This window comes from Eptesicus fuscus, chromosome 6 (assembly GCF_027574615.1).
Source record: "Eptesicus fuscus isolate TK198812 chromosome 6, DD_ASM_mEF_20220401, whole genome shotgun sequence".
NCBI lineage: Eukaryota > Metazoa > Chordata > Mammalia > Chiroptera > Vespertilionidae > Eptesicus > Eptesicus fuscus.
Genome location: NC_072478.1, coordinates 86,623,417 through 86,650,534, shown reverse-complemented (window position 1 = coordinate 86,650,534; position 27,118 = coordinate 86,623,417). Strand labels below are relative to the sequence as shown.

The 27,118-nt window shown below is 44.9% G+C and overlaps 1 protein-coding gene and 1 non-coding gene across 2 annotated transcripts in view; one reads left to right on the top strand and one right to left on the bottom strand.

Annotated features, from left to right (window-relative positions):
* The window catches only part of SH3TC2 (SH3 domain and tetratricopeptide repeats 2), a 49,714-nt gene that overhangs the window by 2,237 nt on the left and 20,359 nt on the right, over positions 1-27,118 (top strand). Inside the window, exons 2-9 of the mRNA XM_008152181.3 lie at positions 6,575-6,673; positions 10,154-10,281; positions 13,696-13,801; positions 14,728-14,871; positions 17,017-17,218; positions 17,991-18,064; positions 20,560-20,755; positions 25,759-25,892. Of these exons, the coding sequence (XP_008150403.2) occupies positions 6,575-6,673; positions 10,154-10,281; positions 13,696-13,801; positions 14,728-14,871; positions 17,017-17,218; positions 17,991-18,064; positions 20,560-20,755; positions 25,759-25,892 (1,083 nt within the window). The remainder of the gene's footprint in view (positions 1-6,574; positions 6,674-10,153; positions 10,282-13,695; positions 13,802-14,727; positions 14,872-17,016; positions 17,219-17,990; positions 18,065-20,559; positions 20,756-25,758; positions 25,893-27,118) is intronic.
* LOC114235390 (U6 spliceosomal RNA) lies at positions 11,333-11,436 on the bottom strand. Its single transcript, XR_003621595.1, has one exon. It is a non-coding gene; the product is annotated as a U6 spliceosomal RNA (small nuclear RNA).

Sequence of the window (27,118 nt, the reverse complement as noted above, 5' to 3'; positions counted from 1 at the left end):
GGGTCCAAGATGCTGATCCTAGAGGACTGGTGGTCTGGATAATGGATGTCAGGTGTTGTGAACACTCTTTCCTTAGCCCTTTAAGGGATAATCAGAGGGTTATCTGGAGGTTTGATGGATATCATGTATTGACACAAGACTGGAAAGTTCAAAGGGGTAGGTTCCCAGGCTCATTAAAACAAGAATAGAACTGTTTCCTCATATCTCAACCTACCTCCTTTTAGTTATTTTGCATTTTGACTCTAGTGACTTCATTTTATTTCTGAATTCTATTCCTCAGTTTTCCTGCCTGTAAAATGGATCTAATGGTAGTATTTAGTTCATAGAGCATTTGTGAGGGTTAAATCAGATCATTCATCTCATGGATTTAGCACAGGGTCTGGCTTCTGAAAACCCCTCAGTAATCGTGGGCTGTTATATTGTTAGCTAGTAGGGACCACTCCAGCGTTCCTTCTTCCTAATTCCTGACTCAATAGGACTAGGAGGCTGTGCTTGTAATTCTTTGGCTGCTTCTGCCATTGTGTCTGTTTAAGTGGGAGTAAACAGTGAGGATCAACAGTCCTCAGGGGTAAGGGAGGCAGCAAAGGAGAAGGTTCTTGATAGAACTGAGCCCTGGCTGGATGCCCAGCTGGCTTGCTGCTGTGTGACACAATGAATGATGTTGGCTCTGACAACCCCAGGCATGCTGCGTTCTCACACGTGCATGCTGCCTGCAGCATTAGTTCCCTGTGATGTCTCTCATTTGCTCACGTAAATCTCCTGACTACAGGCGCCGAGAGGGTGAGTTACTGGTCAATTGCCATCATCACTGACTTCTGGGACCCTTAAATGTTCTTGCCATTGTTTAATAAACTACAGTTGCTCACATAGGAGTACAGAGAAAGCCACATCGAAATTTGTCAGTTTAAAAGCTTTCTCCTTATTTTCAACACATTCTTGAAGAAATTTGGCAGACTTACACCCTTAAACAGTTGCTGTGGGAGAGATATATTTGCCTACATTGATCCTGTTTGTAACTTCCTTTTCAATTGTTTTGGTAAATACTAATCATCAGTGTAATAATAGGAGATTGAAGGAGAATGCCAGGGTAAGATAGGAGAAATGGGAGTGGATTCTCATTTCCAGCAAGTTTCTGTGAGTTAGATGTTTCCCGGATTAGAGACTTTAGACCTCAGATTTCCAAGGTCAGGTTCATGTAGTGGAAACAGCAAGGTCTGCACCCAGTGATCTGTGTGGTGCCCGACTCTGTCACAGTTCTCTGTCATTCAGAAAATATATGGATGGCAAATGAGCACATGAAAAAAAATGCTCAGCATCATTAGTTATTAGGAAAATGCAAACTGAAATAATGAGATGAAATTGCGCATCTATAGAATGGCTAAAATGAAAATGAGCAATACAGTCAAGTATTGGTGAGAATGTGGACCAACTGGAGCTCTCACACATTGCTAATGAGAAGCAAAATGCTACAGCCACTTTGGAGAGTAGTTTGATAGTGTTTAAATCTCAGTGTTTTCTGAATTAAGTATTAGTAACTTTATCTAACCAATATTAATAATAAAGAAACTATCTTCCAGAAAGTAATTTATGGAGTCGTAAATGAAAAGTGTGGAGGTTATTTGTTTCAGGTATAGCTTCATCAAGATGTCCAAAAAATGTTGTCAGGAAGTTATCTTTCCTCAGCTCTATTTGTGCTAGGTTGGTCTCATCCTCAGGCAGGCTTTCTCTCTGTGTGGGACCTACAGCTCCACACTGTCATATTCACAGCTTCAAGTGCAGTGGAAAGAAATCTTCTCTTCCCTAAGAGTGCTGGTGAGGGTTGTATGGCCAGTTTTCATTGGCTTAACTTTGGCTGCATGGCTACGGCAGAGCATACTCGATTCACTTATGCTGAGTCCTGTGATCACGTTTGGAATTAGGGATGAAGGGAGGCAGCCTCATCTGAGCCACAGAGACTGGGTTCTCCTAGGTCACATGGCTAAGCTAATGAAGAAGCTGGGCTTTGAGTCCAGGACTTTCTGATTGCAGAGTCTTTGTTCTCAGACACTGCTTCACCTGCTTCTAGTGTTAGAAGACAATACAGAATATTTGGAAAGTAGGCAGAAGTATAGGAAAGATAATTTAAAATAACTCAGCAATAGCCACCATGGACCTTTTGGGTTATTTCCTTTCAGTCATTAAAATACCATATATTTCCCCTAAAGTACTTTATTCTACACAATAGTTTTTTGTTGCCTTCAACAGTGTCCGGTTCTTTCACAAGGCCCAGCTCAGATCTTGAAATTCCTTCATGTCGAATTTTATGTAATTACATATATGAAAAAGCTTTGTGACTATAAATCCTGTGCAACTATTAACTGCTCTTCCTATTATAAAACTCACTCTCATGCCCCAGACTCCTTATTGTTTCTCAAGGAGCTGGCCTCTGGCTCACGCATCCCAAGGTATCCGGTGAATTGGCTGCCTCTATACACTCTAGAGCCGCGGTTGCCAACTGGTGGTCCGTGGACCACTGGAGGTCCGTGAGGTCCGAAAGGTTGGCGACCGCTGCTCTAGAGGACATCGGAAATCCCCGACATCTAATTAAAAACACACATCACAGTCTACCCCTATATATTCTGAGGTAGAGTAGGTAGAGAAGGGTGCCAGGAATATTTTAAAATTTATCCTTTTATTAAAATTTACCATTTATACAGAATTGTGCATAAAGTTAGATGTGTACAGCTTGTTGAATTTCCACAAGGGGAATATATCCAGCTGTGCTGCTTTCTGTGGCAGTAACTCATTTATTCCCATTGCTGCATTGTATTTAATTGTACATGCTACCATTCACTTATCCAATCTAGTGTAAATGGACATCTGTATTGTTGCCAGGGCTTGGTTCTTATGGATACGGCTGCTCTGAATATTTCAGTGGATATATTTTGGTGAACATATGTGTGTACTATTTTGAGTATATATCTTCTCAAAATTGGAATTGCTGAATCTTATGCATGTGTATAAATGGATATATTCAGCTTGAATTGAAACTCTCAGTTTTCCAAAGTGAAAAATTTCAAAACTTATTCTTACACACTTGCCATAAATGGGGTTCTAGTTTATGAGTATCCTTACAAACACTTGGCTTTATCTGTCTTTTTCATTTTAGCTGGCCTATGTAAAAGTGTTTCATTGTGATTTTAATTTTCATTTCCCTGATGAGCTTGAAAACGTTTTTATAAATGTATTGGCCATTTGGATATTGTTTTTGATAAAATGTCTATCCAAGCTTGTTGCCCATTTTTCTAGAAGATTGCCTACCTATTAAAAATGTATTAGCATTCTTTGTATATTCTGGATTCTAGCTCTTTGATGAATATACATATTGTCTATATCTTCTTCTACTCTGTCACTTATCTATTACTCTCTTAATTGCATCTGTTGATTAACAGAAGTTTCTAATTTAAATGTATTCTAATTTATTCATTATTTCTTTTTTTAATATATTTTTATCGATTTCAGAGAGGGAAGGAGAGGGAGAGAGAGATGGAAACATCAATGATGAGAGAGAATCATTGATTGACTGCCTTCTGCATGCCCCACACTGGGGATGGAGCCCACAACCTGGGCATGTACCCTGACTGGGAATTGAATCGTGACCTCCTAGTTCATAGGCCGATGCTCAACCACTGAGCCGTGCTGGCCAGGCTATCCATTATTTTTGTGTGTGTGTGTGTGAGTAGTGCTTTTCCATCCTATTTAGAAAATCAATGGCTACTCCAAATCATACAGATATTCTTCTATATTTTTTCTATGAGTTTTCTGTACAGGTAATCTTTTACAAAACAAGCGTGTTGTGTGAAATTCTGCAATTTTCTTCTCTAAACCTCATACATCTTTAAGAGCTGTGCACCCACCCTCCTTCCCCGCCCCCCAAACCAGGGCCACCATCCTGGCCTTCCTTCTTCAAGGTGGACTCATTCATGGGTCCTCATCATCCTATATCAGGGATACACTCTCAGGGCTTGCTGAGGCGGAGGGTAAATGAGTGAGCTGTCAGTGTGGGGGGATGTGTGGCCGGAGAACAAATGCCTTGTAAAGCGGCAGCAACCACAGCCTTGGCTGACTGTTGCCACTGAGAGTGAGGGCCTCGGGCTGTAGATCTTCCAGTTCTCAAAGCAAAGCCAAGCATCTGAGTTATGCAAAATATCCCAATTTCTAAATTATGCCAAGCAATTCAAACTTTAAAATTCACTGTGTAGGGGAAAAAAAAAAAAAAAAAAGAAAAAGAAGAAATATTTGTGGGTTTTCTGTGGCCCGTGGCTTCTGGTCTGCCAGTTTCCAAACTTTGTCCTAGAGTAGTGAAGCAGGCTGCCACTCCGAGTGTGACCCTGGGACCAGCAGGAGCATCACCTGGGACCATGGTAGAAATGCAGACCCTCAGGCTCTCAACTCTGGAAGCAGCATCTGCATTTTATTAATATCCCCAGGTGATTCACATGCACACGAAAGTTTGAGGACCACCGATGTAGACATGTGGTTCTTAACACTGACTCAAATTAGAAGCATTTGGGGAACTTAAAAAAATACCTGTGGCGCCGAAACCGGTTTGGCTCAGTGGATAGAGCATTGGCCTGCGGACTCAAAGGTCCCGGGTTCGATTCCGGTGAAGGGCATGTACCTTGGTTGCAGGCACATCCCCAGTGGGGGGTGTGCAGGAGGCAGCTGATCGATGTTTCTAACTCTCTATCCCTCTCTCTTCCTCTCTGTAAAAAATCAATAAAATATATTTTTTTAAAAAAATACCTGTAGCTGGGCTAACTGCAAACCACAGAAATCAGCATTTATGGAGAAGAGGGTAGGCACTGGTATTTTAAAAAATCAAACTGGGTGCTTCACATAGGCAGCCAATGTCGAGAAGCACTAATTTAGGTCAATCCCTCATATATGGGTGGGAAAAGTGAAATCTCAAAAAATGGACACATGAAATGTCTTGCCCAAGGTCACCTAACTGATGTATGGGAGAATCTGATGGTGCCCAACCTCGTGTCTCATGATTCCCAAGCCAGTCCCCTTTTGCTACAGTTACTTTTGGCTCCTGGGGGTAGAACTATGAAATGATCCTGTTCAACTAGAGTTCATTATCGCCAGCTTTCCAGCTAAGCTGCTTAGCTTTTGGCGCTGAACCCTACCGAGATTTACCGGATGAAGGTCTGTGAGCTGATGGGCCCCTCCTTCTGCCAGTTTAAGCCAAAATCCACTTCATTCTCCCTGTTCACCACCAAAAAAGGACTGACTGTTTTCTATATGAAGAAATGATAAGTCCTCCACTTGGATCTCAAAACCTCTCTGCACAGGCACAGGAGAAGGCACAGACTACATGCAGCAAGATGAGGATTTGGGTTCAGTGTGAACCGGCTGTGACCGGATGGAGCATGGTTGCCCTATCATTTATCATGCTTGGGCTGCATCACCAATAGCAAAGGTCTAAAGTGAAAACCTGGCAGCCTGCTTGACTTTGACCCACCACCATTGTGCAAGAGAAGAAATGGGGGGGATTAAATGAGTGACTTGAACAGTAATTGCCAAGATTGCTAACCCCTCTTTTCAGGGCCAGGTAATATATGATTCAGACCCCATGCTATAGTCCTTGAGCAATATCATGGTCAAAAGAATAGAGTAACCAAAAGTAATGTGTTAAGGACTTGAGTTCTCTCATATTTGGGGGATGCCATAAAGGAGACCCACTTTCCATAGCCATACTTGTGAAATTCCCCTCTATTCTTTTTTTTTTTTTACATATACAGGATATCCCCAAAAATGTACACACACTTAAACAGCTGATAGTTCAATTGATCTTTCTTTCTTTTCAAATTTAACCCATTGGAATTAATAATTATTCAAAATATGTATACTTTTTTTGGGCACACCCTGTATGTATCTATTGCCTCATGCTTTTTAGCCATACTCGCTTCTCTTTTCAACTCTCTGCCATCAAAGTAGCCTTCTCCCTATCTCTGGCCTGTGTCAGAATCTTCTTTTTTATCCTTTTCACTCCAATTCTATAGCTGCAAAGACAGAAACATTTGAAGAGCTGGGGACGAGAGACATCCCATACAGGACTCTATTTAGTGGGCAGACAGAGGACAGTTTGGGGACATTCATATGTTTCAGGATTATTATAGCCATGCCCCAGCCATCTCCCCAACAATGCCACTCTCACTTGTTCTGCTCCAGCACTTCTGTTGTCCTTAAACAACGCTGTATCAGATCTATGATGACCTTGTTGACTCAACATATATTCCGCACTTCCAGTGCACTGCCAAGGGACCCAGTCTAGCCTGTGGGTGGAAATCTGTTTCTATTTTAATAAAACGGGGAAACTGTGACTGTTGCATGATTGAAATGGCATGTATGACAGTTTGGTGTTTTTTTTTTTTTGGTTGTTTTTTTTTTATCAGAGTTGAGTACTAAGTAACTATAAGGCAATGATGATAGGAGTTTTCCATGCCACCAGCCCTGGAGAAAAAGCTCTCAATCCTTGTTTATAACTTGCTTACACTTTCACAATGATCTTGCATTTCATCTCTTCCAGGTAAAGAAACTCTTTCCAAGGATCCAGCCATATCGAGTGAGTTTATATCCTCACCTGAAGATAAGGAAAAATGTTTCCAGTTACAGAACATGATTCCAGGTATCTAAACTCCAAAGACAAACCCTATTTTAAAGACAAACAGAACATTTTCCATGTAGAATACTGCAGTAACCTCCTTGCCACTCCCATCTGCAGGCTCCCTTCCTCTTATCCTTGTTAGGACCCCACAAAATTCATCCTGTAGGCTTGACCTTGATATGACATTGCCTTACCAGTCTTCCAATGCTCTCCATTGACTACAAGATTAAGTTAAACCTCCTCAGGCTGATACTCAAAGCTCTTCACAATCTGGCACATATTAGGAGCTCCATTCATACTTCTTGTACTAACAAAAGTTAATTTGGTTAAATTTTAAAATCAGGGGTAATTTTTTTCTAAATAACTATGTATTCTACATGGTATCTAAAAGAATTACCTGTACATCGCTGGTGCTCAGAAAATGTCTGGTAAATAAATACAGCAATAGTTGAATAAATATGTAGCAGTCAGATTTGTATTCTCTATACCACCTGACACCACCTTGTACATTGTAGGTTCTCAATAAACATTTGTTAACATAATGAATAAGTGAATAAGTGGTTGAATGTGTGAGGTGATTGACTGATCAGAAGGGCATCTGTATGAATTGTTCAGAAGCAGAAAAAGATTTTGAAATTAATGTGAAAAAAATCTTATTCTTGATGCATGCCTCTCACAAGGGTCCCCTTAAGAGACCTCAGGGAAGCTGGCAAAGGGAGAGTTGTCATCAGAGAGCTACTCCTGGGTTGACCCTTGTACGCGAGACTCTGAGGATAAACCTGTAGAAGACTCAGTTTTTGTTGTGTAGTAAAAGGGGCCTTTTTTGAGGGCGAACCTTGTGCCAAGTGTGTGCTAAGTGATTCTGGTGTGTTGTGCCCATCCTGCCTTGCTCACCTCGGGGAGGTGGCGCCACACTCCTCATTCTGAGGTGGCAAACCGAGTCTCAGAGAGGGAGGCGACTTCCCCACTGCCACAGCTAATAGGTGATGAGAAAGGCATTCAAACCCCGGTCCTTTTTCACAACCACACGCTCCACGGCCCCTCCAATCATGTATTTCTCTCCAGCAGACAACTGGTTTGTGGAAAAGGTTTACATTATGCATGTTCTAAAGGACATAAATCATGTAAATCGATATTGTATAAGTGTCTTACCAGGTTTGTTCTTTTCCTAATTCCAAATTCTGTCAAACTGCTAGGTTAGCAATAAGCAAAACCTTACCCTCCACTTCCTTCTTTTGTGTCAGTCTGCTTGTCTGCCTGTCAGCTGGGGCCATCCCCGCCAAAAGCTGCATCACCATCTGCTGTTTCACGAACACAATGGAGTCAGCATTTTGCCTTATCTGTGCCCAGAGGCCAAGGCCAGTGAACAAGGGGTATGTGTAGGTGAAACTTAATCAACCAAGGCTGAACTGGTTCCTTTTTCAGTGTTTTCTGCCAGGGCGCTGCTTCCAGGAAGGTCATGTGGAGAGAAGGGGGGACTCGCCTCCCACTGCCAACCTCTCCTTCATAAGGAAGAGTTGCAGACAGAATCCATCAGATACAATATTATGATTAAAAGACCAAACATAAATATGACAAAATGCCCTTCTCCGTGAACTAGAGTGAACTTGACTTCGCCCCTCTCTGGTGACGCAGAGGGCACTGCAGGATCCCGCAGTGGGCCCAGAGGCTCCGCTCCGAGTATTAGCTCTCACTGGCTGAGATCTCAAAAGCTGTTTGCTTATTTACATCCTGGTCTTTTGCGTTTCATATCCAGGGGTGCATGGGCATGTGTGGCAAGGGGATCTATATAGAGGGGGGCTGTCAGTCACCAGGTACCATTACCAGAGAGATTCCAGAGGGGAGTTTGGATTAGGTTTTGCAAGAACAGAACAGACAAGTCTGGTGAAAAGGAATCAGAGACTCAGAGTCAAGGTTAAATATAGGTGTGACCGATGAGGGCAGTGAGAGCAGTAATTGCTGGAGTACTGGGGTGGGCGTGGGGATTTGCGAGAGGCAACAGCTAATGCTTAATGTGTTTAGTGAACATTTAGAATGTACCAGGCACCAGACAAAATCTCTATGTGCATAATCTTTTTTAGTAAGCCTCTGCAAACCCCTGTGGGATAGGTACTCTAAAAGCCATTTTGCTAATGAGAAAAGTCAAGCATAGGGAAGTAATTAACTGCTCAGGTGGTGCAGTTAGCAAGGGCAGAGCCAAGCCTTGAGCCCAGGTCTGTGTGACTCCTCCCCCTGGACATCCCCTCCTCCTAGAGATCAGTGTGCAGAGGGGCTGCCCGACAGAGGGTGGACCTGGGCTGCCGACGATGCAGGGCTTGGATGAAATTAGAACACAGGCCAGGGAGGAACGGAAGGCAACAAACATCCAACTGAAGTTCACACCAATGCCAGGTCAGTTGCGCATGTCATGTTGGAGCTGGGTTCAGGACTTCTGGGTTAAAGGCCGGCCTCTCCACAGTCGGGGCCCAGGACTGCCCTGTGGACCCAGGCCTGTGTGATAGAGGCCATCTCTAATGTGCTCGGGAATTGCCAAGGTCCTGGCAAGTTTGGGCTGGAAGAGAGACTTCTGTGATTATCCAGCCCAGCACCTTCTTGCTTTATTGTGTTTGATAATTATTATTGGCATTGCTACTGATTGTCTAAAGAAGACACATGGCGAGGTGCAGTTCTAAGATGAACCTCCTGAGAGTGGCCTTTCCTGACAACGCTGCCCAAAGGCACACCCCACCTCCAAGTGCCCCGTCACTCTGCCCCTTTACCCTGGTACATGTTCTCATAGCACTTGCCTCCATAGGAAGTTCTTGAGTTTGCGGACCTGGCCCTGCCAAGAGTACAAGCTCCAGGAAAACAGGGCCCAGGCCACTAGGTTTCCCTCTGTGTCCCGGCACTTAAAACAGCGTCTGCTCACAGTATTCAATGTGCCATTTGAAGAAATCGAAGATAGATTTTAATAATTAACCAATTACCCAAAAACATTAATATATGCTTATCAGAAAGAGACAGGTTAGAGACAACATATGTGCGTATGTAAAATGCGTAAAGTGTATCATATCTATTATAATCCATAAACTTGACATATGAATACATTTTTCTAAATACACAAATAGTTAGAAACTTTCACAAGTTATCTACAGGAGGAAGTATATGTCCTTGCTGGTTCTCCAGCGAATGCTTAATGTGCTTGGTGAACGTTCAATGACAGTGTCCGGCACTTGAATACTGTGCCGGACACTGTGCCAGCAGCGTAGGAATTACCTGGCTCACAGCAGGAATAACCAACCCAAGTGCACCAAGTCCTGGGATTCCTGGGCATCCCGGACTTCAGCATTTCTTTCTGGGGGACAGTTTAAAGGAGGTGCGCCGAGGATCGTTAAGATCACCCGTAATCTCTAAGTAAGGAGGGCAGTCCTGTAGGGTTTAGATGTGGGAGACACTGGTGCTTATCTAGTTCTTTCTTCCCTTTGCATTCCCAACCTCATCCGTCTGCCTGTTGTCTTTCAGACCTGACACTCTCCTTCAGTGTGAAGAGCCGCTCCAGGAGGTGTGTAAATGGCCCCTTGCAGGAAGCAGCCAGGAGGCGGCTCTGGGCGCTGGAGAATGAGGACCAGGAGGTGCGTGCTCTGTTTAAGGTGAGCTTGGGCGTGTATCCTCTGCTCCAGGCTACCAGCACCAAAGACGGCACTGGGACTAAGTGCGCTCTCAAGAAAACATCTGACTGAACAAATGAGGGACACATTCTCTGCTCAACAGGAGGGCAGGAACTCGGATTGGGGGAGCCCCTGGAGTTGCAGAGTCAGAGAAAACTCCCTTTCAAATCTGCCGTCCTTCGCTGTGTGACGTTCCCACGTTGTGTAACCTCTGTAGGATGGGGATCATTACACCTACCTTATTAAGTATACTTTAAAAAATTGGTGAATTTGAATTTATTATTTTTATTGTGATAATATATATACTAAACATACATTTCATTAAATTTAATCATTTGAAGTGTACAGGTCAGTGACATTGAGCACATGCACATTGCTGTGCAACCATCTCCACTGTTATTCCAGAACATTTTCATCATCGCAAACTGAAACTGTACCCGCTAAACAATAACTGCCCTCCATCCCCTTTTCTCAGCCACTGCTAACCACTAAGTATCCATTTTTTTTCAAAGTTCCAAAATTGCCAATCAAAAATTAGTAACTATGAATATTAGAATGTGAGAAGAAAAAGGCGATAAGGTAAGTAAACCAATTTCTGACCTTTCATAGTGGGAAGATATTATCTTCGATTGTTAAACCAAGGGAGAAGAGTATGACCCAATTGCTTACAGTTTAGGAGGCATTTACTAGGAGAGCTAAAGTCAAAATTGGTTAAAAGTTGTTGCTGTAGAGGCAGGGGAAGGAAAAATAATACTTTACACAATAAACTATTATGTTCTAGTTATTTTTACAGGCTCCGCATTCATTTGATACATATTTAAAAGAGAAGCGTGCTTTATTACTCTGTCATGTAACCAATGATCACATCTGTGATTTTGGGAGGAGTGAATGAGACAGTGAGGGCAGAGAGCTGGGCATTGTGCTCAGGGGGCGCTAAGTGCTCCATGCCTAGTAGATCACAAACAATAGGGTGGTTTTGGTTTTGGTTTTAAATTTTCAGAATTCAGGAACCATAGAGTTTCTTTCTTTTAAAAAAAATATGGAACACTTTACGAATTTGCATGTCATCCTTGTGCAGGGGCCATGCTAATCTTTGTATTGTTCCAATTTTATTATATGTGCTGCCCAAGCGAGCAGTTTCTTTTAACCTGAGTTGCTTTGGGCAGGGGCAAGAGCTGGGTTTGGCTGAGTGAGTGGGTCTGTGGGCTGAGGCTCCAGCAGGGCCAGCTTTCAGGGAAAGCTGAGGCCTGGCGTCATCTGGATCTAGGCAGGGTGCCACTGTGCACTCACAGGTGACCTTGGGCGACTTGCTTAACCTGTCTCTGCCCCGGCCTCCTTGACTGTAAAACAGATAATCCCATTTTCCATTTAACCTGAAATGGCGTTTGATTATAAAATGCACCATTATTTTGAAAATGAATGCTGCCCATTAAGTATGATGCCATGCTTCCTTTATCTTTTGTTTCAGAAATGGTTAAATGTGTTAACAATGCATTTTAGAATGGATTACGTACTGTAATTGTACTTTCCCTAGGGTTACTGTGGGAATTAAAGGAGGCATTGCTCATAAAGCTCTTGGTGAAGTACTTGACAAATAGTGAGTTCTCTGTAGATCAATGTTTGCCTAGACCCCTGCCCTGAGTACTGGGCTCTTGATCCTGAGGACCCGGGCCTCCGGGGCCTGCTACGGCAGAACACCAGGATTCTGGCTTTGCTGAGCGAGGGGCTCTTCCTTCGGGTCCTTCTATCATCTTCTTTCCCCAAACTTCTCCCAGGGCAGGGCTCCAGGGGTTGATCAATGATGTGGGACCTGGCCTGGGGAGACAGGGACTTTCTGTTCATCACGAGTTACAGTCAACTCCAGAGGCTTGGGCAAGCAACAGAGTCAGATTCCAGGGGAAAACCAAGTTTAGTCAGTGACTCAAGCCCCTGTTTTCAGGTATTAAAAGGGGGTGGGGGGAGCTTGCCAGTCTCCTCTTCCTCTGCTTGTGAACACATAACTGGCACAGCCTTTTTAGAGGGCAGTTGGCTCCTGCATTTTAGGACTGAAAATGTATATATCTTTGCATTCTCAAGGATGCTTCTCAAAATTACTTGTGTCTAAACAGTCCAGGATGTACACAAAGGTTTAGGTATAGGATGTTTATCACAGTATTATTTAAGATGTTAAAAAACAATTAAAACAGCTCAAATGTCCAACCCTAAGGAAATGTTAAGAATTAATTATATTAATGCAACAATGGCATATGTAACCATTAAACATAATGTAGACCAAGCATGTCAAACTCAAAGGATAACATGGGCCAAATAAACAAGGTTTAAGTTTATGTAGGCCGCAAAAAAAGCAAAAGCTTCAATTTTCATAGAAACGTAGGTTTATTTTGAAAAGTATAGTATAAAAAAAAAAAGAACAAGAACAATGGTAAAATTAATGTTTTCTTCCTGACACTTGCTTCTCTTCTCTGCTACTATCTTTCCTACTTTGGGGGAAATCTTGTTCGCAGTGATTACTTTCAAGACAGACCCAAGGTGAATGTCAGTAATTCTGGATCTGACAGGAGACTTATTTCCCTTCAAAATTGTAAATAACTGCTCCTACCGTTAGTGGGCCGCATGTGGCCAGCGGGCCACGAGTTTGACATGCTCGATGCATACCAAGCACGTCAAACTCGTGGTCCATGGGTCGCATGCCTCATTTATTTGGCCTGTATTAGCCTTTGAGTTTGACATGCTTGATGTAGACTATTTAATGACATGAAAGATAGTTCACAAAATATTGTTGAGCAAGAAAAGATTACAAAACAATTTTATTAATGTGATGCTAATTATATAAAAGTAGTTACATAGAAACTCAGGTATAGGAAAAAAAGACTCAGTTGATAGACCAAAGTGGGGTCTCTAAGAGAAGGAATTTTGGGTGATTTTTATTTTTGTTTGCTTTTTCTGTTTGCCAGCTTTATAAAAATAATCAGTAGACATAGATTCATAATAAAAGGTGCCATCTTTGATTTATCTCCCCTTCCCCCCACAACTTTAAAAATTTTTATTTACACAACAGGTGGCATTCGCTGCACTTGGTTCTACACCCTGGTGTTGTTTTTCTTGGTCACGCCGTTGTCCCATTTAACAGTGTATATTTGGAGGTTGTATCAGTGCACAGAGAGTGTCTTTATTCTTTTTTGGCTGCGTGACATCATAATATCCCATTGTCTGGATGAACCATAATTCATTTTCACCAGTCTCCTATGATGGACATTCAGGTTGTTTCCTTTTTGTGTGTGTTTGATGTAAAATTCAGTGCTGTTATCAAGAAATTGATACAAAGCAATTTTGTACTCATGTGGGCTTGTTAACAGGACACTGTCACCTGGCTGACTCACCCTTCTCTTTGCTCAGGACCTCTCAGCCAGGTTGGTGGGCATCCAGTCCCAGCAGGCCCAGTTCCTCATCACCTTCAAGACCATGGAGGAAATCTGGAAGTTCTCCACCTACCTGAGCTTAGGTACGGCAGGGAGCAGGCAGGGGGACGAGCACCCATGCCACAGAGCCGCCCAGCTGCAGGGCTTGACGTGAAGGAATTGGTTTGGCTCAGATCATTAAAAGAGGTAGAGCCCTAACATGGATGTTAATTTTGAAATATCACAGAATGCCTAAACTAAACCTAAAGCCAATGTTAACTATTACTCTAAAATGCTGAACACAGCACTGCTTTGTATTCAGGGAGAGACTTCTTTATTAGTCAGTCAACTGGCAGTCGTTATTGGTTGAGACTAAATTCAAAGTGCTGAGATAGATGTGAACTTGGTGGTTTACAAAAAGGAGCTGGTCTTGAGTAAGATCAGAGTAGCTCCTTAAAGTACTATCCATAATTGTTAGGATTCTGCAATTTGCATGGTTTCTAGTTGGATTTTAACAAAGAAGAGCTTACTGGGCCTGGGTGAGGCGGAGGGTCAGAGTGGGGACATTGAAAAAGTCCTGGCTCTTTTGTGGGCCATGGAGAACCCCCACCCCAGCCACTGTATCTCCAGGGGGACAGGAATGTGAGCCTCAGCTCAGGGGAACTTGAAGGGGAAGCCAGGAACCCCCAGACTCAGCATTGTCATCTTGGCGATTCCTCCGTGGCTACATTAGAAAAAGGTAACGGGGTTTGGTCATCTCACTATGCATTTATGGAGACCCATAACTATGTTGAGAACGGTAAATATCATTTAAAATGACTTGTATTTCCCAACAGATGCTGACAAGAATAAATTCATTCTAGAAATTGTTAAGCTACCATCTTATGCTCTTCCAATTCCAGTGAAACGGGGACGAGTTGGGGACCAGAGCCTGGGAGGGACCTTGAGGAGGGGCTCGCTCACACTCCTCTGTGCTCAGCTGGTGGCCGCAGTCATGTTGCTCAGGACCCTTGTGGCCTTGCCTTCCTAGGCTACGTGTCTGCGTGTCTGGAGCATCTTCTCTTCGACCACAAGTACTGGCTCAACTGTGGATTGGTGGAGGACACAGAGGTCCAAGTGTCCGTAGATGATAAACACCTGGAGACAATATTCCTGGCACTCCTGACACAGGAAGGTGAGCAGGGAGTAGGGGTGGGGGTCTTATCTGGATATTTATTTTCAAAGTCCCTGAAATGATCAGGTTACAAAGGAGGCAACAACCATTAAAATGTGGTAATATTTACAAATGAACCCACCTATTATGATATTACCCCAAATATCTCTCTCAGTTTTTAACGTTGACATCACGTGAGCAGCTTTGCTGGCCAGTCTCACTATTCTCTCATGTTGGAAGCACTTGGGGAGTTTTTATTTTAATTTATTATTTTAATTTTATTTTTTAAAAATATATATTTTATTGATTTTTTACAGAGAGCAAAGGAGAGGGATAGAGAGTTAGAAATATCACTGAGAGAGAAACATCGATCAGCTGCCTACTGCACACCCCATACTGGGAATGTGCCTGCAACCAACGTACATACCCTTGACCGGAATCGAACCTGGGACCCTTCAGTGCACAGGCCAACACTCTATCCACTGAGCCAAACCAGTTAGGGCTTAATTTATTATTTTTAAATTAGTGGCCCGGTGCACAGATTTGTGCACATTGAAAGGAAATTTCCTATTGTTTCATTTTGGGTTTTAGCAACATCTATTTTAGCTTTAGGTGCAATATTATGAAGTTTAAAAACTGCTGCTGCCAAGTCACCGCAGCTTGGCAGAAAACCAGATTTGGGCTGACAGTGCCCCAGCAACAATGTAACCCACAGCCAAAGGTGGAGTCCCGAGGCCCCCCGTGAGGAATCGGGCTCCCGCCTCTCTGGTTCTGAGTGTGTCACCCAAGAACTGCCACTGCCAAGTCTCTGCAGTTCGGCAGCTCCTGCGTTGAGCATCTGCCCCTGGTGGTCAGTGCACGTCATATGTACCAGACGGTTGAACGATCACTTAGCCTTTTATATATATATATAGATACTTTTATTGATTTTTAGAGAGAAGAAGGGAGAGGGAGAGAAAGAGAAACATCAATGTAAGAGCGGACATCAATGGGCTGCATCCTGCACATCCCCCACTGGGGATTGAGCCCGAACTCGGGTTTGTGCCCTAACAAGGAATCTAACCAGTGCACAGGATGATGCCCAACCAACTAAGCCACATGGGCCAGGGCATCTTGGGGAGTTTTTAGAAGATGCCCTTGCCAGGACTCCACCCAGGCCAGTGACATCTCCTGAGGTGGGGGCCCAGGCTTTGGTATAGCTTGAAAGTTGCCCAGTTAATTCCAATGTCCATCCAAGACTGAGAATCACTTTTCTAAACGTATGCTAGAATTTGACTGTAAAATAAAATTGCAAATCTTGCAAAACCTAAAAGGTTTCATGAGATTGAAGAAAGGGATGCTGAGGAACTGCTTGAAGCTCCCACCAATCTGTTTGCAAGGAAGGGTTGGATCAAGGCTCCACCTGACCAGTCGATAAGTGATGACGTCATACACATTGAGAGCCAGATTTGCATAGAATCTTTTGCAAAATGATTCCCTTTATGATTATATTGCACAAATCATATAAGAAGGAAAAAATGTGATACCACGCTACTATAAAACCTACTTGGAGAAATTATATTCATTCGAATCAACAAAATTTATTCTATGCTGGTCCTAAGATTAAACGTGAGGTTGTAGTTATAACTGAAGTTCTGTTAAATATATTTTCATAAGTTTTTGTTTCATTCTCTTTCAAGGTGAAATCCCAATTAAATCTTAGTCTCATGAATTACTCAGAACTTTTAGTTTCTATTTTTTTTATTTAAATATTTTTATTGATTTCTAGATATAGAGGAAGGGAGAAGGAGAGAGAGAGAAAAAAATTGATGTTAGAGGGAAGCATGGACTGCTGTCTCCTGCCTACCCCTTATTGGGGATCAAGCCAGAAACCTGGGCATACGCCCTGGCTGGGAATTAACCCGGCAACCTTTCGGCACATAGGATGATACCAACCAACCGAGCCACACCTGCCAGGGCTTCCAGTGTCTGTTTTAAGTGAATTCCTCTTAGTGGCTTTTTTTCTGAGACCAGTTTTCTGGGATCACAAGGATCTCCTGCAGCGCCCTCTCCCCACCTTAACCAGCTGTGTGCTTTCTCCCAGAAAGAAAAGTGTCTGGGCCATGGAGAGATAATCCCTTTTCGCTTCCTGCTACTCCTCGGAAGGGCTTTTCTCATTATCTGCAGGCCACTTCTTCTGCAGAGCCATGTGTGCCGTGGCTCAGCCGGCTGAGAATGAAGGCGAGTGTCTGACACTCAGCGAGAGCGAGCTAATCTCAGTGAAAACAGCTGACGGCGGGTCCGAGTGGGAAGGCATGTCCTTGGTGACGGGTCAGCGGGGCCTGGTGCCGGTGTCAGCCCTGGAACCTCTGCCACTCCCTTTCCACCAGTGAGTAGCCTCCCGCCTCCTGGGAGAGGGTCCCAGAGCACACCCAGGTCTGTGCGGAACGGAGCAGGCATGCTGGGCTTCCGTGCTGCCAGGGAGGGAACACAATCTAGGTGGCTTTTTCTATTTTATTTTTTGTAACAGTCAAGGTTTGCACAATTTGATGGCATTGGAGACAACTCTCAATGTCAGATGGGCATTGTACCTAAAGGGTAATATTCTACCTGGTCTCCAATGTGGTATTTCTCAATGTGTGATCTGGGGGCCATTTGTATCATAATCCCCTGCGGATTTTACTACAAATTTAGACCCCCTAGCCCTCCTCAAACTCTCTTGGGGTTGTATCCAGGAACCTGCATTTGGTATAAGCTCCCCTTAAGCACAGGGGGATGTTTTTCACACTAAAATGTGAGAATCCTTGCTGGAGGATACTGTGAACTCAAACATACATTGTGGCAACGAACATTACCCAGGCCAGGGACCCGTGTGCGGCTCTGGCAGAGAACCTGATGGTGAGAATGGAAAGGGATCAATGGTTAGTTATTGAACTGACACACTAATTGCAGAGCCGGCAAACATGCCAGACAGGCTGAACCCCTCTCCTTTGCACAGTGCCCCATACAAAGTAAGTGCTCAGTAACGCCTGCCAGCCCCGGGCCAAGTCATAACAATCACACATCATCACGACCATCACTGTCATTTTAATGGACTGTTTCGCTCTCTGCTCTGATTTTTTTGAAATCCATGTTTGCAAACCCCGTGTTTCCATTGGCAGATGGTTCCTGAAGAATTATCCAGGAAGCTGTGGCCTTCCCAGAAAGAGGGATTGGACGGGCTCCTATCAGATTGGTACGGCTGCGTTGAAGAGAGTGTTGTCAGGGAGATAATGTTGCCCTGACTCCTAATTTCATCTGCAGGTTTGGAGTCAGTAGATCTGAATTCCTGTCTCGCCCCAGCTACTGACTGGATTTGGGGAAGCCAGTTACTGTCTGTACATGTCTCTCCTCACCTGTAAAACGAGCGGTCTCAGTCCAGGGCTGTAGATGCCGGTGCCTGTAGGAACGGGCAGAAGGCACATGCATGAGGGCATGGATGAAAGATGGCGGGGAATGATAGGGACCTTAGGGGTTTAACGACATGGGGAAAGACAGGCTGCTTGTTTTCTTTTTTTAAAATTGAACTTATTGGGGTGACATTGGTTAATAAAATTATATAGGTTCCAGGTATAGTGTATTGATCACTCCAAGTCAAGTCTTCTTCCATCACCATTTATCCCCCCTTTACCTTCTTCTACTTCCCCCACCCCCTTTCCCTTTGGCAATCATACTATTGTCTGTGTCCATGTGTCTTTCTTTTTTTATCTTTGCTTAATCCCTTCACCCTTCTCACCAAGCCTCAACTCCCTCCCCTCTGACAGCTGTCAGTCTGTACCCGTAGTTTATTTTGTTCATTAGATTCCACATATAATTAAGATCATGTGGTATTTGTCTTTCTCTGACTGGCTCGTTTCACTAAGCATAATAATCTCCAGATCCACCTATGTTCATTGCAGCGTTATTTACAATGGCCAAGATTTGGCAGCAGCCCAAGTGCCTATCATTAGATGAGCGGATAAAAAGGCTGTGGTACATTACATAATGGAATACTTCTCAGCCATAAAAAAGAAGGAAATCTTACCTTTTGCAGTAGGCTGCCTGTTTTCAATCTCTGGTCAAAAAGTTTTTAATTTCCCCTGGAGTTTTGTGAAATTAATCTTGAATTTAGGAAGAGTAAGAATGCCTGGCACTTAGTGGGTAACTAGTAAATATTTTTTGAATAAATGAAATACACACACATATGTGCACATACATGTTAGGCAATCTCTATCTGTATGTATGCATATGTCTGTCTGTGTATGTATGTATGTGTCTAGTGGATAATTTTAATGTTTGCTAGATACCTAGAATATAAATTTCTTTCATCACCATCCTTAGAGTACCACCCCCACACACCTTCCCCCCGAAGCACAAAGTAAAATTTTGTAAGTTCTAAGGCTGAATAATACTCACAAAAAAAGAAATAGTGGGAATTATGGAACCCAGATATTAAGTCTAATCAGCAACGGCCATAAACAAGATTTTTTTTACTATCTGAGGCCATCTGGCCTTGTAGTTAGTGATGAGCATGGGGCTGTGAGCTCTATTCTAGGTTCAAATTCTGACTCCACAACTTAAAGCCAGTGTGACCTCGGCCAATTCACAGGCCCTCATTATGCCGAACTGTCTCATTAGTAAGTTTTACCATAACACCCACAAATGGGTGGAAATTTCTGATCTTGAAGACACTATCAATGGAAACTTGGCCAAAAATGTCAGGGGAAACGCCAGTAGCTTTAGCAGAGCAGCTAAAGCAAATATGGAAACCAAGGCACATAGAAAACCATGCTGTCAGTCAGAGGAGAATCAGTAGAAAGCAGGGTCACCCAGAGTGGAGAGACCCAGCTTCGTCACACATCGTTCTCCTGCTTCTCTGTGCCCCCCACTTTCTAACCCATAAAAAGAGGGTTCCGATCATCGCTCTGGGGCTCCTGCGGAGATCTGAGAAAACGGACACAAAAGGGCTTTGTAAATGGACAGTACATGCTCATAAATACGTCATTACTAGGTCCTCGCTGGGCAATTCATCAAGCTGGGCAACGACCACAGCCTGAAGGGGAGACTTCAAGATCCCTCTGGGCCATCGGCAGTTTTCTGTTCACCAGTGATAGGGGCTAACGGTTGTTGAGGGTTGACTGGGTACCAGTCATCGTGACTCTTCCTTCCCAATGTTCATAAGAGACAGGCATTCTTGCTGTTCCCATTTTACAGTTGGGGAGGCTGAGGGTCACAGGGGCCAAAGGAGCTGGGAGGAAAGGAGGAGACCCTACAGTGGTTCCCACCTTGGTCTGTGGAGTCGTGCCGACCACGATGAAGTGTTCACACGATGCTGGCAAACAGGCTGTGGACAGTATAGTGAGCTTTGCGGTTTTCCACAAGCGAACTTTACTCAGAGTTAAAGGTATATCCAGATTCTGAGATTATCTTGCCTCCATGTGTTCAAACATCTTTTCTTTATAAAGTGATGGCGAAAGTGCTTGGCTGTTCCTTTAATTGAATGTCCTAGTTTGGCAAAATGAAAAGCCAACGGCCCTATGTCATTCCTGTGAATTGCTTTTTTTTTGGGGGGGAGGGGGCGGCAGGGGGATCTTTACTGGTCCTTGACATTCTAAAGTATGGGACTCCCTCCCTTCATATTGCATTGAAAGCTAGTGGAAGGCTCGGCTGTGTCTGCCTCACTTAGCTGACCTGTGTGCTATTTCCCCGCAGGCAGAGGAAAATGCAAGGCCTGGAAGGACTATGAGAGGGAAGAAAAGGATGAGCTGAATCTCCGCCAGGGAGAAAGCATCGAGATCGTGGGCTTTGTCATACCTGGGCTTCGGTGGTTCATTGGGAAGTCGGCGTGCTCCGGAGAAGTGGGCTTTGTCCCCACCGGGAACATAGATCCCGACTCTTACTCCCCAATGTGAGTCTGACGGAGAGACCCCTGCTTCGCCCTGGAGCTGGGCCACCCTCCTCAGGAGCCCCCATCCTGAGCAGGGTTGCAGATGAGCATCAGTTCCCTGGAAACATGCAGCCAGAGGAGCACACTGACAGGCAGGGCGACATAGAAGTGACAGGAAGGAGGGGGTGACTGATCAGGGAGAGAGTCAGTTCAGGTCCTTTCAACAGCTGGTCCGGGCTTCCCTCTGTACAAGGAGAAAGGCCTGCTGCTGGGCCCCCAGGGTGCAGCATCGGTCCTTGTATTCGGCCACGCATCCGATCTAATCGAGAGGCCCCATCAAGAGACGTGCACTCCCAGGGCCTATAGATTACAGCTTAGTCAGTGGAGAGTCCCTCCCATGTAGGTCTGCCTGCTGACAGCTTCATGTGTGACGTTGGTGTGGGCCCGGACTGTGGAGTGCATCTTTTACTCCTTCCGGCCTTCAGTCCACAGGGCTGGGCTGGGTGCAGCTGGCCCCCCTGCTCCCCCACTGTCTGCCCAGGCTCTCTGGGGCAGCTTCCTGCACAGGGACAGGAAACCGTAGGAAGCCTGGGCCCAGGAAGTGAGAGGGAACGCAGAGTTGGCTGCTATCAGAGACTGCACACCAAGAAAGCATGGCCCATGTCTCAGCTCTGAACACAGACTGGGTCCCTTCTCTTGTGGGAAAGAGCCGCGGGGAGAGTGCATCCAGGGCAGAGCTCTCTCAAAGCCCTGCCTTTTGTGGGGGGATGAGACAGAAGGTCATTTTCCCTGCGCAGAAATGTGGGATCCCAAGGAACTCTAAACCAGACAGACCACTCACTGAGCTGCCGGAGGGGGTGGAGTGCTGTGGGCGTCTGCAAGGAGGAAAGGGTAGCAAGCGAACTTTCATGGACAAGGTGACATTTGAGTTCAGTTCTGCACGATGTAAGACATTTCAGCAGATGTAAATGGGGAGAGGAGGTGACAGGTGGGACAGTGAGGGGATGTTACGGAACGACTCCTGTCCTGGGGGAGGCAGGTTACCAGGAGGGCACTGGTGCAGCCAAGGTTTAACGGGCCGCGATGGGGAAGGCTGGAAATGCTGGGCCAGGCTGTCTTTCACCTGGCAGGGAGTGGGGAGCCACTGAGAACGTCCGAGCAAGGTGACCTGATGCGACTGGAACTTCTCTCTAGGAAGCTGATCTTGGCTTTGGGTGAGGCGTGCATGGGCGAGGGAGGACCTGCAGCAGGTGACCAGGGAGGAGGCAGAGGCTGGTGGCACTTGGGAAGAGGCGGGGTGTAGAGAGGAGAGGGCACTGCTGAGGACCAACTGTGTCCGACCCTTCAGGTTCTATCCCATTGGTCTGTGTGGAGCCTGGGCAGCTTTGGTTATGAAAGTGCTCCAGGTGGGGCCACTGTGCGACCAAGGTGAGACCACTGGGCAAACCACCCTCATTTTACGGTGGTGTGGGGAAGTGAAGGCCCAAGGGTGAGAGGGCTGGACTCAGGGCCTTGGGTCTGGAACCCCAGAATCCTGGGATTAAATCCAATGAGCGTTTGCACCGAGGTCCTTTACCGAGCAGAGGAAAGTAGCAAAGGAGGCAGGGGAGCCTGCTGAGAGGGAAGGACCAGCCACAGGGGAGGGTGTGTCTGTGATGCTTAACACGATCACAGGCCTTTGGGATTGGTCACCAGCAGGTCACTGGTCATGGGAGACAGCAATCAAGACTTTCACAACCAAACCGCTAGAAAGGCATTCAGGGCCATGGGAGCACGGCCTGTCCCCACGCGCTGACCCGCTGTGACTGTGGGGATGTGGATTTGTCTCTCTACGCCTCAGTTCTGTCATCTGTAAACTGCTTACAGTGATCATATTTTTTCATAGGATTGGTATGAGTTGAAATGAGTTCATACATGTCAGATACTTAGGGTGGTGCCTGACACTGTGTGTGTCTGTGTGTGTGTGTGTGTGTGTGTGTGTGTGTGTGTGTGTGTGTGGTGAATGTGTTAGTGCTTATTATTGCTCTGACTGTTGTGGGTGGTAACCTTTGAGAGACAGTTTTAATAGGAGATTGTGGGCAGATGTCAGATTTGATAAATTATATTTGGACTTCACCTCATACCTTGTTCCAAATGACAATGACACAGTGCCACGAAATTAATGTTTCCCATTTTAGCTGCTCAGTTGTCGGGGATACACTCTCACCCTGGAGAACATCAGCCCCCGTACCACAGTGGTGGCATGAGACCTTCTCCTTATTTCCACAGAGTCCTCTGTTGTCCTGCACCTGGTCACCTGTGAGACCCAATGCTGCAGAGACTGCACACGTGGTAGGGAAAGGGGAAGTGAGCCCAGAGACAGAAAGGGGTGCTAGGAGGGGAGGAGAGGAGAGGGGAACTGGCTCACTGCACCCCCACAAGGCACTCTCTAGATTGCAGACCTCCCTGAAGCAGCAGTCAGGGGACCCCACCAATGTCCTGGACACAGCAGCAGCCAGGGGGTGGAAGTCCTGGGAATCATTCCTGTGGGCTGTGCTGGTGGTTGGCCACTGGGTGTCACTCTTAGCCCATGTTTGTTTGGTATCAGGTTTCTGAAGATGGTCCAGCATTTGCTGAAGTCCCCATCCTCTTCCCTCCGGTTCCCTCCCTGTCTGGTATACTATTCCTTAAAGTGTATGTATGTATGTATGTATGTATGTATGTGTTAATTAATTAACTTACCAAGCAAAGCTGTTTTTCTGAGTCAGATTTGCTATCTCTGACATGTGGGAAAGGGATTGTGCTTGTCCACAGGAACAAATTTGTGGGCTTCCTTTTTTAGAGCACAGATTTCAATACCAGCTCCCCAGTTTCACAGCAACAGCAGCTGGGAGACAAGCTCTTATGTCTGGCAGGCATTCTATCCCGTCTTTGCATTTGGCCAGAGTGGCTTCGGGGATCTCAGAGCTTTTGAGAATGACAGAACTCCACATCCCTCCTTTAAAAAATAATGTGATTTTGTTTTAAAATCTACCTCAGTGTGTTTGTTATGTGTGTGTGTTTTAAAGAAACCATGTCTTTAGATCTGACTGAAGATGCCTTTTCCCTTCCCACTCTCATCCTCTGATCAGATCCCCATCCCAGAGGCAAACTCTATTTGAAGGTAATACATATGTTTCCAGTCAGTCCTTAGTCTGAGACATTTTAAAAATAGGTATTTGTTCATAAGCAAGCATTCTATGCTTCTGTGTAATTAAAAGTTTATATAATTTTTTTCCTGTAACTGGCCTTTATCTCCAATGACTTTGTAAATTTAGGATTTATTCCCATTGTAATAGATATAGTTCATTTTAATAGTGTTACTTAAAGGAAATTTATATACTTAAATGCCTAAATTTAAAAATAAATTTAAATAAAGATTGTCCGGCCAGTGTTGCCCAGTGGTTGAGCATCAACCCATGAACCAAGAAGTCCCCGATTGAAATTCTAGTGAGGGCACATGCCCGGGTTGTGGGCTCAATCCCCAGTAAGGGATGTGCAGGAGGCAGAAGATTGATGTTTCTCATTGATGTTTCCACCTCTCTATCTCTTGCTCTAAAAAAAATCAATAAAAACTCCTCTAACCCCCCTCCATGCTGGAAACCACACTTAGAGTTTGCCTACCTTCTTGGACTCTCCAAATACCTGGGCCTCAGGATGTAAGTAGATCAGCCTTGAGGCAGTGGACACTGAGACAGGAGCCCTCAACTTCAGTCTCAGCTTTCCCACTTTCTAGCTGTGTCCTTCTGAACCTTTCTGAATCTTCATCTCCAAATATGGATAAAAGTATCTACATCACAGGGCCATTAGGAAGGGTAAATGAAATAGTAAATTCATGAATGCTTTGTAAAATTCAAGAGTTCTATAGAAATTGGGGTTGTATAATTCTTTTTATTTCAAATAGGTTTAGTCATAGGTTTCCATCAGATGCTCTTTGAGAATGGGCAGTCTCACAGAGAATCGGAGGCCAGGCCAGAGAGATGGGGCATCAGCAAGTGTCGTGGGAAGAACCCTGGGCCAGATGTCAGGACACAGCTTGAGTACCAGTTCTGCCCTAATTAGTGGTGTGGCCTTAAGCAGTTCATGTTAGCTGCTAGTTTCCTCATCACTGGCTTTCAGACTGCACTTATCTGAGCCATGGGGACAAAGGGTAGGCGCCCCCTAGGGCAGATGTGTATATTAAATGACATAACAGTGTCCAATTGATAATAAGCAACCCAAAATTATTAGCTGTTATTAACTCTTAGGATTCCAATTTATTTCTGTTTAAAATTGGGTTCTGAGGTTAAAAAAACAACTTTATAAGTAAGACATCTTAGCAATTGTTCAGATAGATACTGGATTGAACACTTTCTAAGGCACGTCTACTTTTCAAATTCTTTGAGTCTAAGACAAATATCTAGTAAGCAAGTTTGTTTTAACAGTTTATAAGACAGGGTGAATATAAAGATCCTTATTGTTTATAATTATTTCTTCCAGCCCCTGGTCCTTTTTCTACCCACTTCTACTCCTTAGCTTTTTATTTCTCTCTCGATGCTACGTGACACTGTTATTCTGTGCCATGGAATCTGATGTTGGCAGTTGGGAAAGGTCCCTTCTGACCATAGTCATGCTTTCTTCATTGTCCCTCTAGATTGTGTCACCTGTCCCTAGCGTTTTCTTACAGTAACCTAACAAAGAAACTTCTTTTTAAAGGTTCCTTTCCAACCCTTACAATTAGGGAAACCAATTCCTGTTCCTCCCATTAAAAATAGACACCACATGGTCTTGAAGAAAGGGAAGGAGTTGAGAGAAGGGCTTTGTTTTTCTTGGGGGATGGAGTTTTAACAGCTTTCTTCTCAGCCATAAATTAATGCACTGTACAACAGTGAGGCAGAGTCTGATGCTAGCTGTGGCACATGGGTGATGGCTTCTCGATGTCCTTCACTACGTCCTCACAGAGAGGGAGAAGGGGTCGTGCTGGAACCTCTCACTGATCTGTGTCCACGTCTTTTGTCTCAATACAGGAGCAAGAGCTCCGCCTTTTTCAGTGATGAAGAGAGATGCTCTCTGGGAGTCCTGGGAAGTGACGGGAAAGCTGCGAGCACCAGCTTCCTCCACGCACTTGCTCAAACTGACATAACGTCTGTCTACCGGCTTAGTGAGTGTCTGCTCCTCCAACCCCTGGGAAAGCCCAGGCTCCTCAGATTAAGAGAGTGTTTCCAACCGGGAATTGAGTATCTTTAAATTCTAATCCCACCCAGGAATTTGGGGCTGTGGTTGCTATTCAGTTGATGACCTGGATACTAGTTGGTTAGCAGCACTTTCACTTAAGATTTCAGGCAGTTCTGGATTTGGTGGGACTTGTTGCCTAGAAACTGTGAGACATGTTGACATCAACTCAACCATCACTTGGGAGGTCAGCCGTATTGAGCCTTCCATTCTAATCCTGGAGAAGAAAAACTTCCGAAGTTGTGGCTGTGGTCCCTCCTTTTAGGGCTGAAGCAAGTCTAGGTCCCCAGTGATAAAGGTGGGGGCATAGAATGTTACAACTGGAAGGACCCTAAAAACCATGACTTCTCCTCCAATTTCACAAATTGGGAAACTGTGGCCCAAGTGAATTAGTGCCTGAGCCAGGAAAAGAACTGCCTTCACCCATTTTCTAGTCAACACAATCCCTACTTTCACACGGACCCCGAAACAAATGACATTGGACTGTTGGGTATGTTAGACTTGGGTGGGTGAGGGGTCTTGGTGCCTAGCACAGTTTTCAGCAGTGTCAGAGTGATTGACAGGGTGAATGAATGACACGCCCTTCCCTTCCTTTGGAGAGGGCCTGTTGCTCTGTGTCAGGAAGTACATTCTCCCATTGACAGTGTCTTGAGGAAGGATTCCTGTTTCTCCCATCTCTTCAGCGATGGTGATGTTGTGTCCACTCCCATGTGGCAAGATTAGTTGGGGCATGTTTCATGGGTACAGCCAGAGATTCTGCAGGAGGGACCCTCAGGTCAGCCCCCGGAGCAGAGGTGGGAGCTGGAGTCTTTCTCTAGCACAGGGAGGAGCACCTGGCTCTACATCAGCTTCAGCCCTGCCGTCACATTGTCCACCAGGCTGTCAGGAATCTGAAACTGTGGGTGCTGCCTGGTAGGTGGGGGCTGAGATCTGAAAATTAAGGACTACTTGGGGTGTGTCATGGGCCAGGTCGGCCACAGACTTGGAGCTAAGGTATCTGCCAACCATTGACCCTGTGGTTGGGAGAGATCCAGGAGCAGGTTCCAGGCAGCCCATGGCTTCTTATCTAAAGACCAGGAGTGCAGCTCAGCTGGACGCAGAGCTGTGCATTGTGGTTGTGCCGGCTGCCCCTGGCACCAAGGCAGCCAGCAGAGG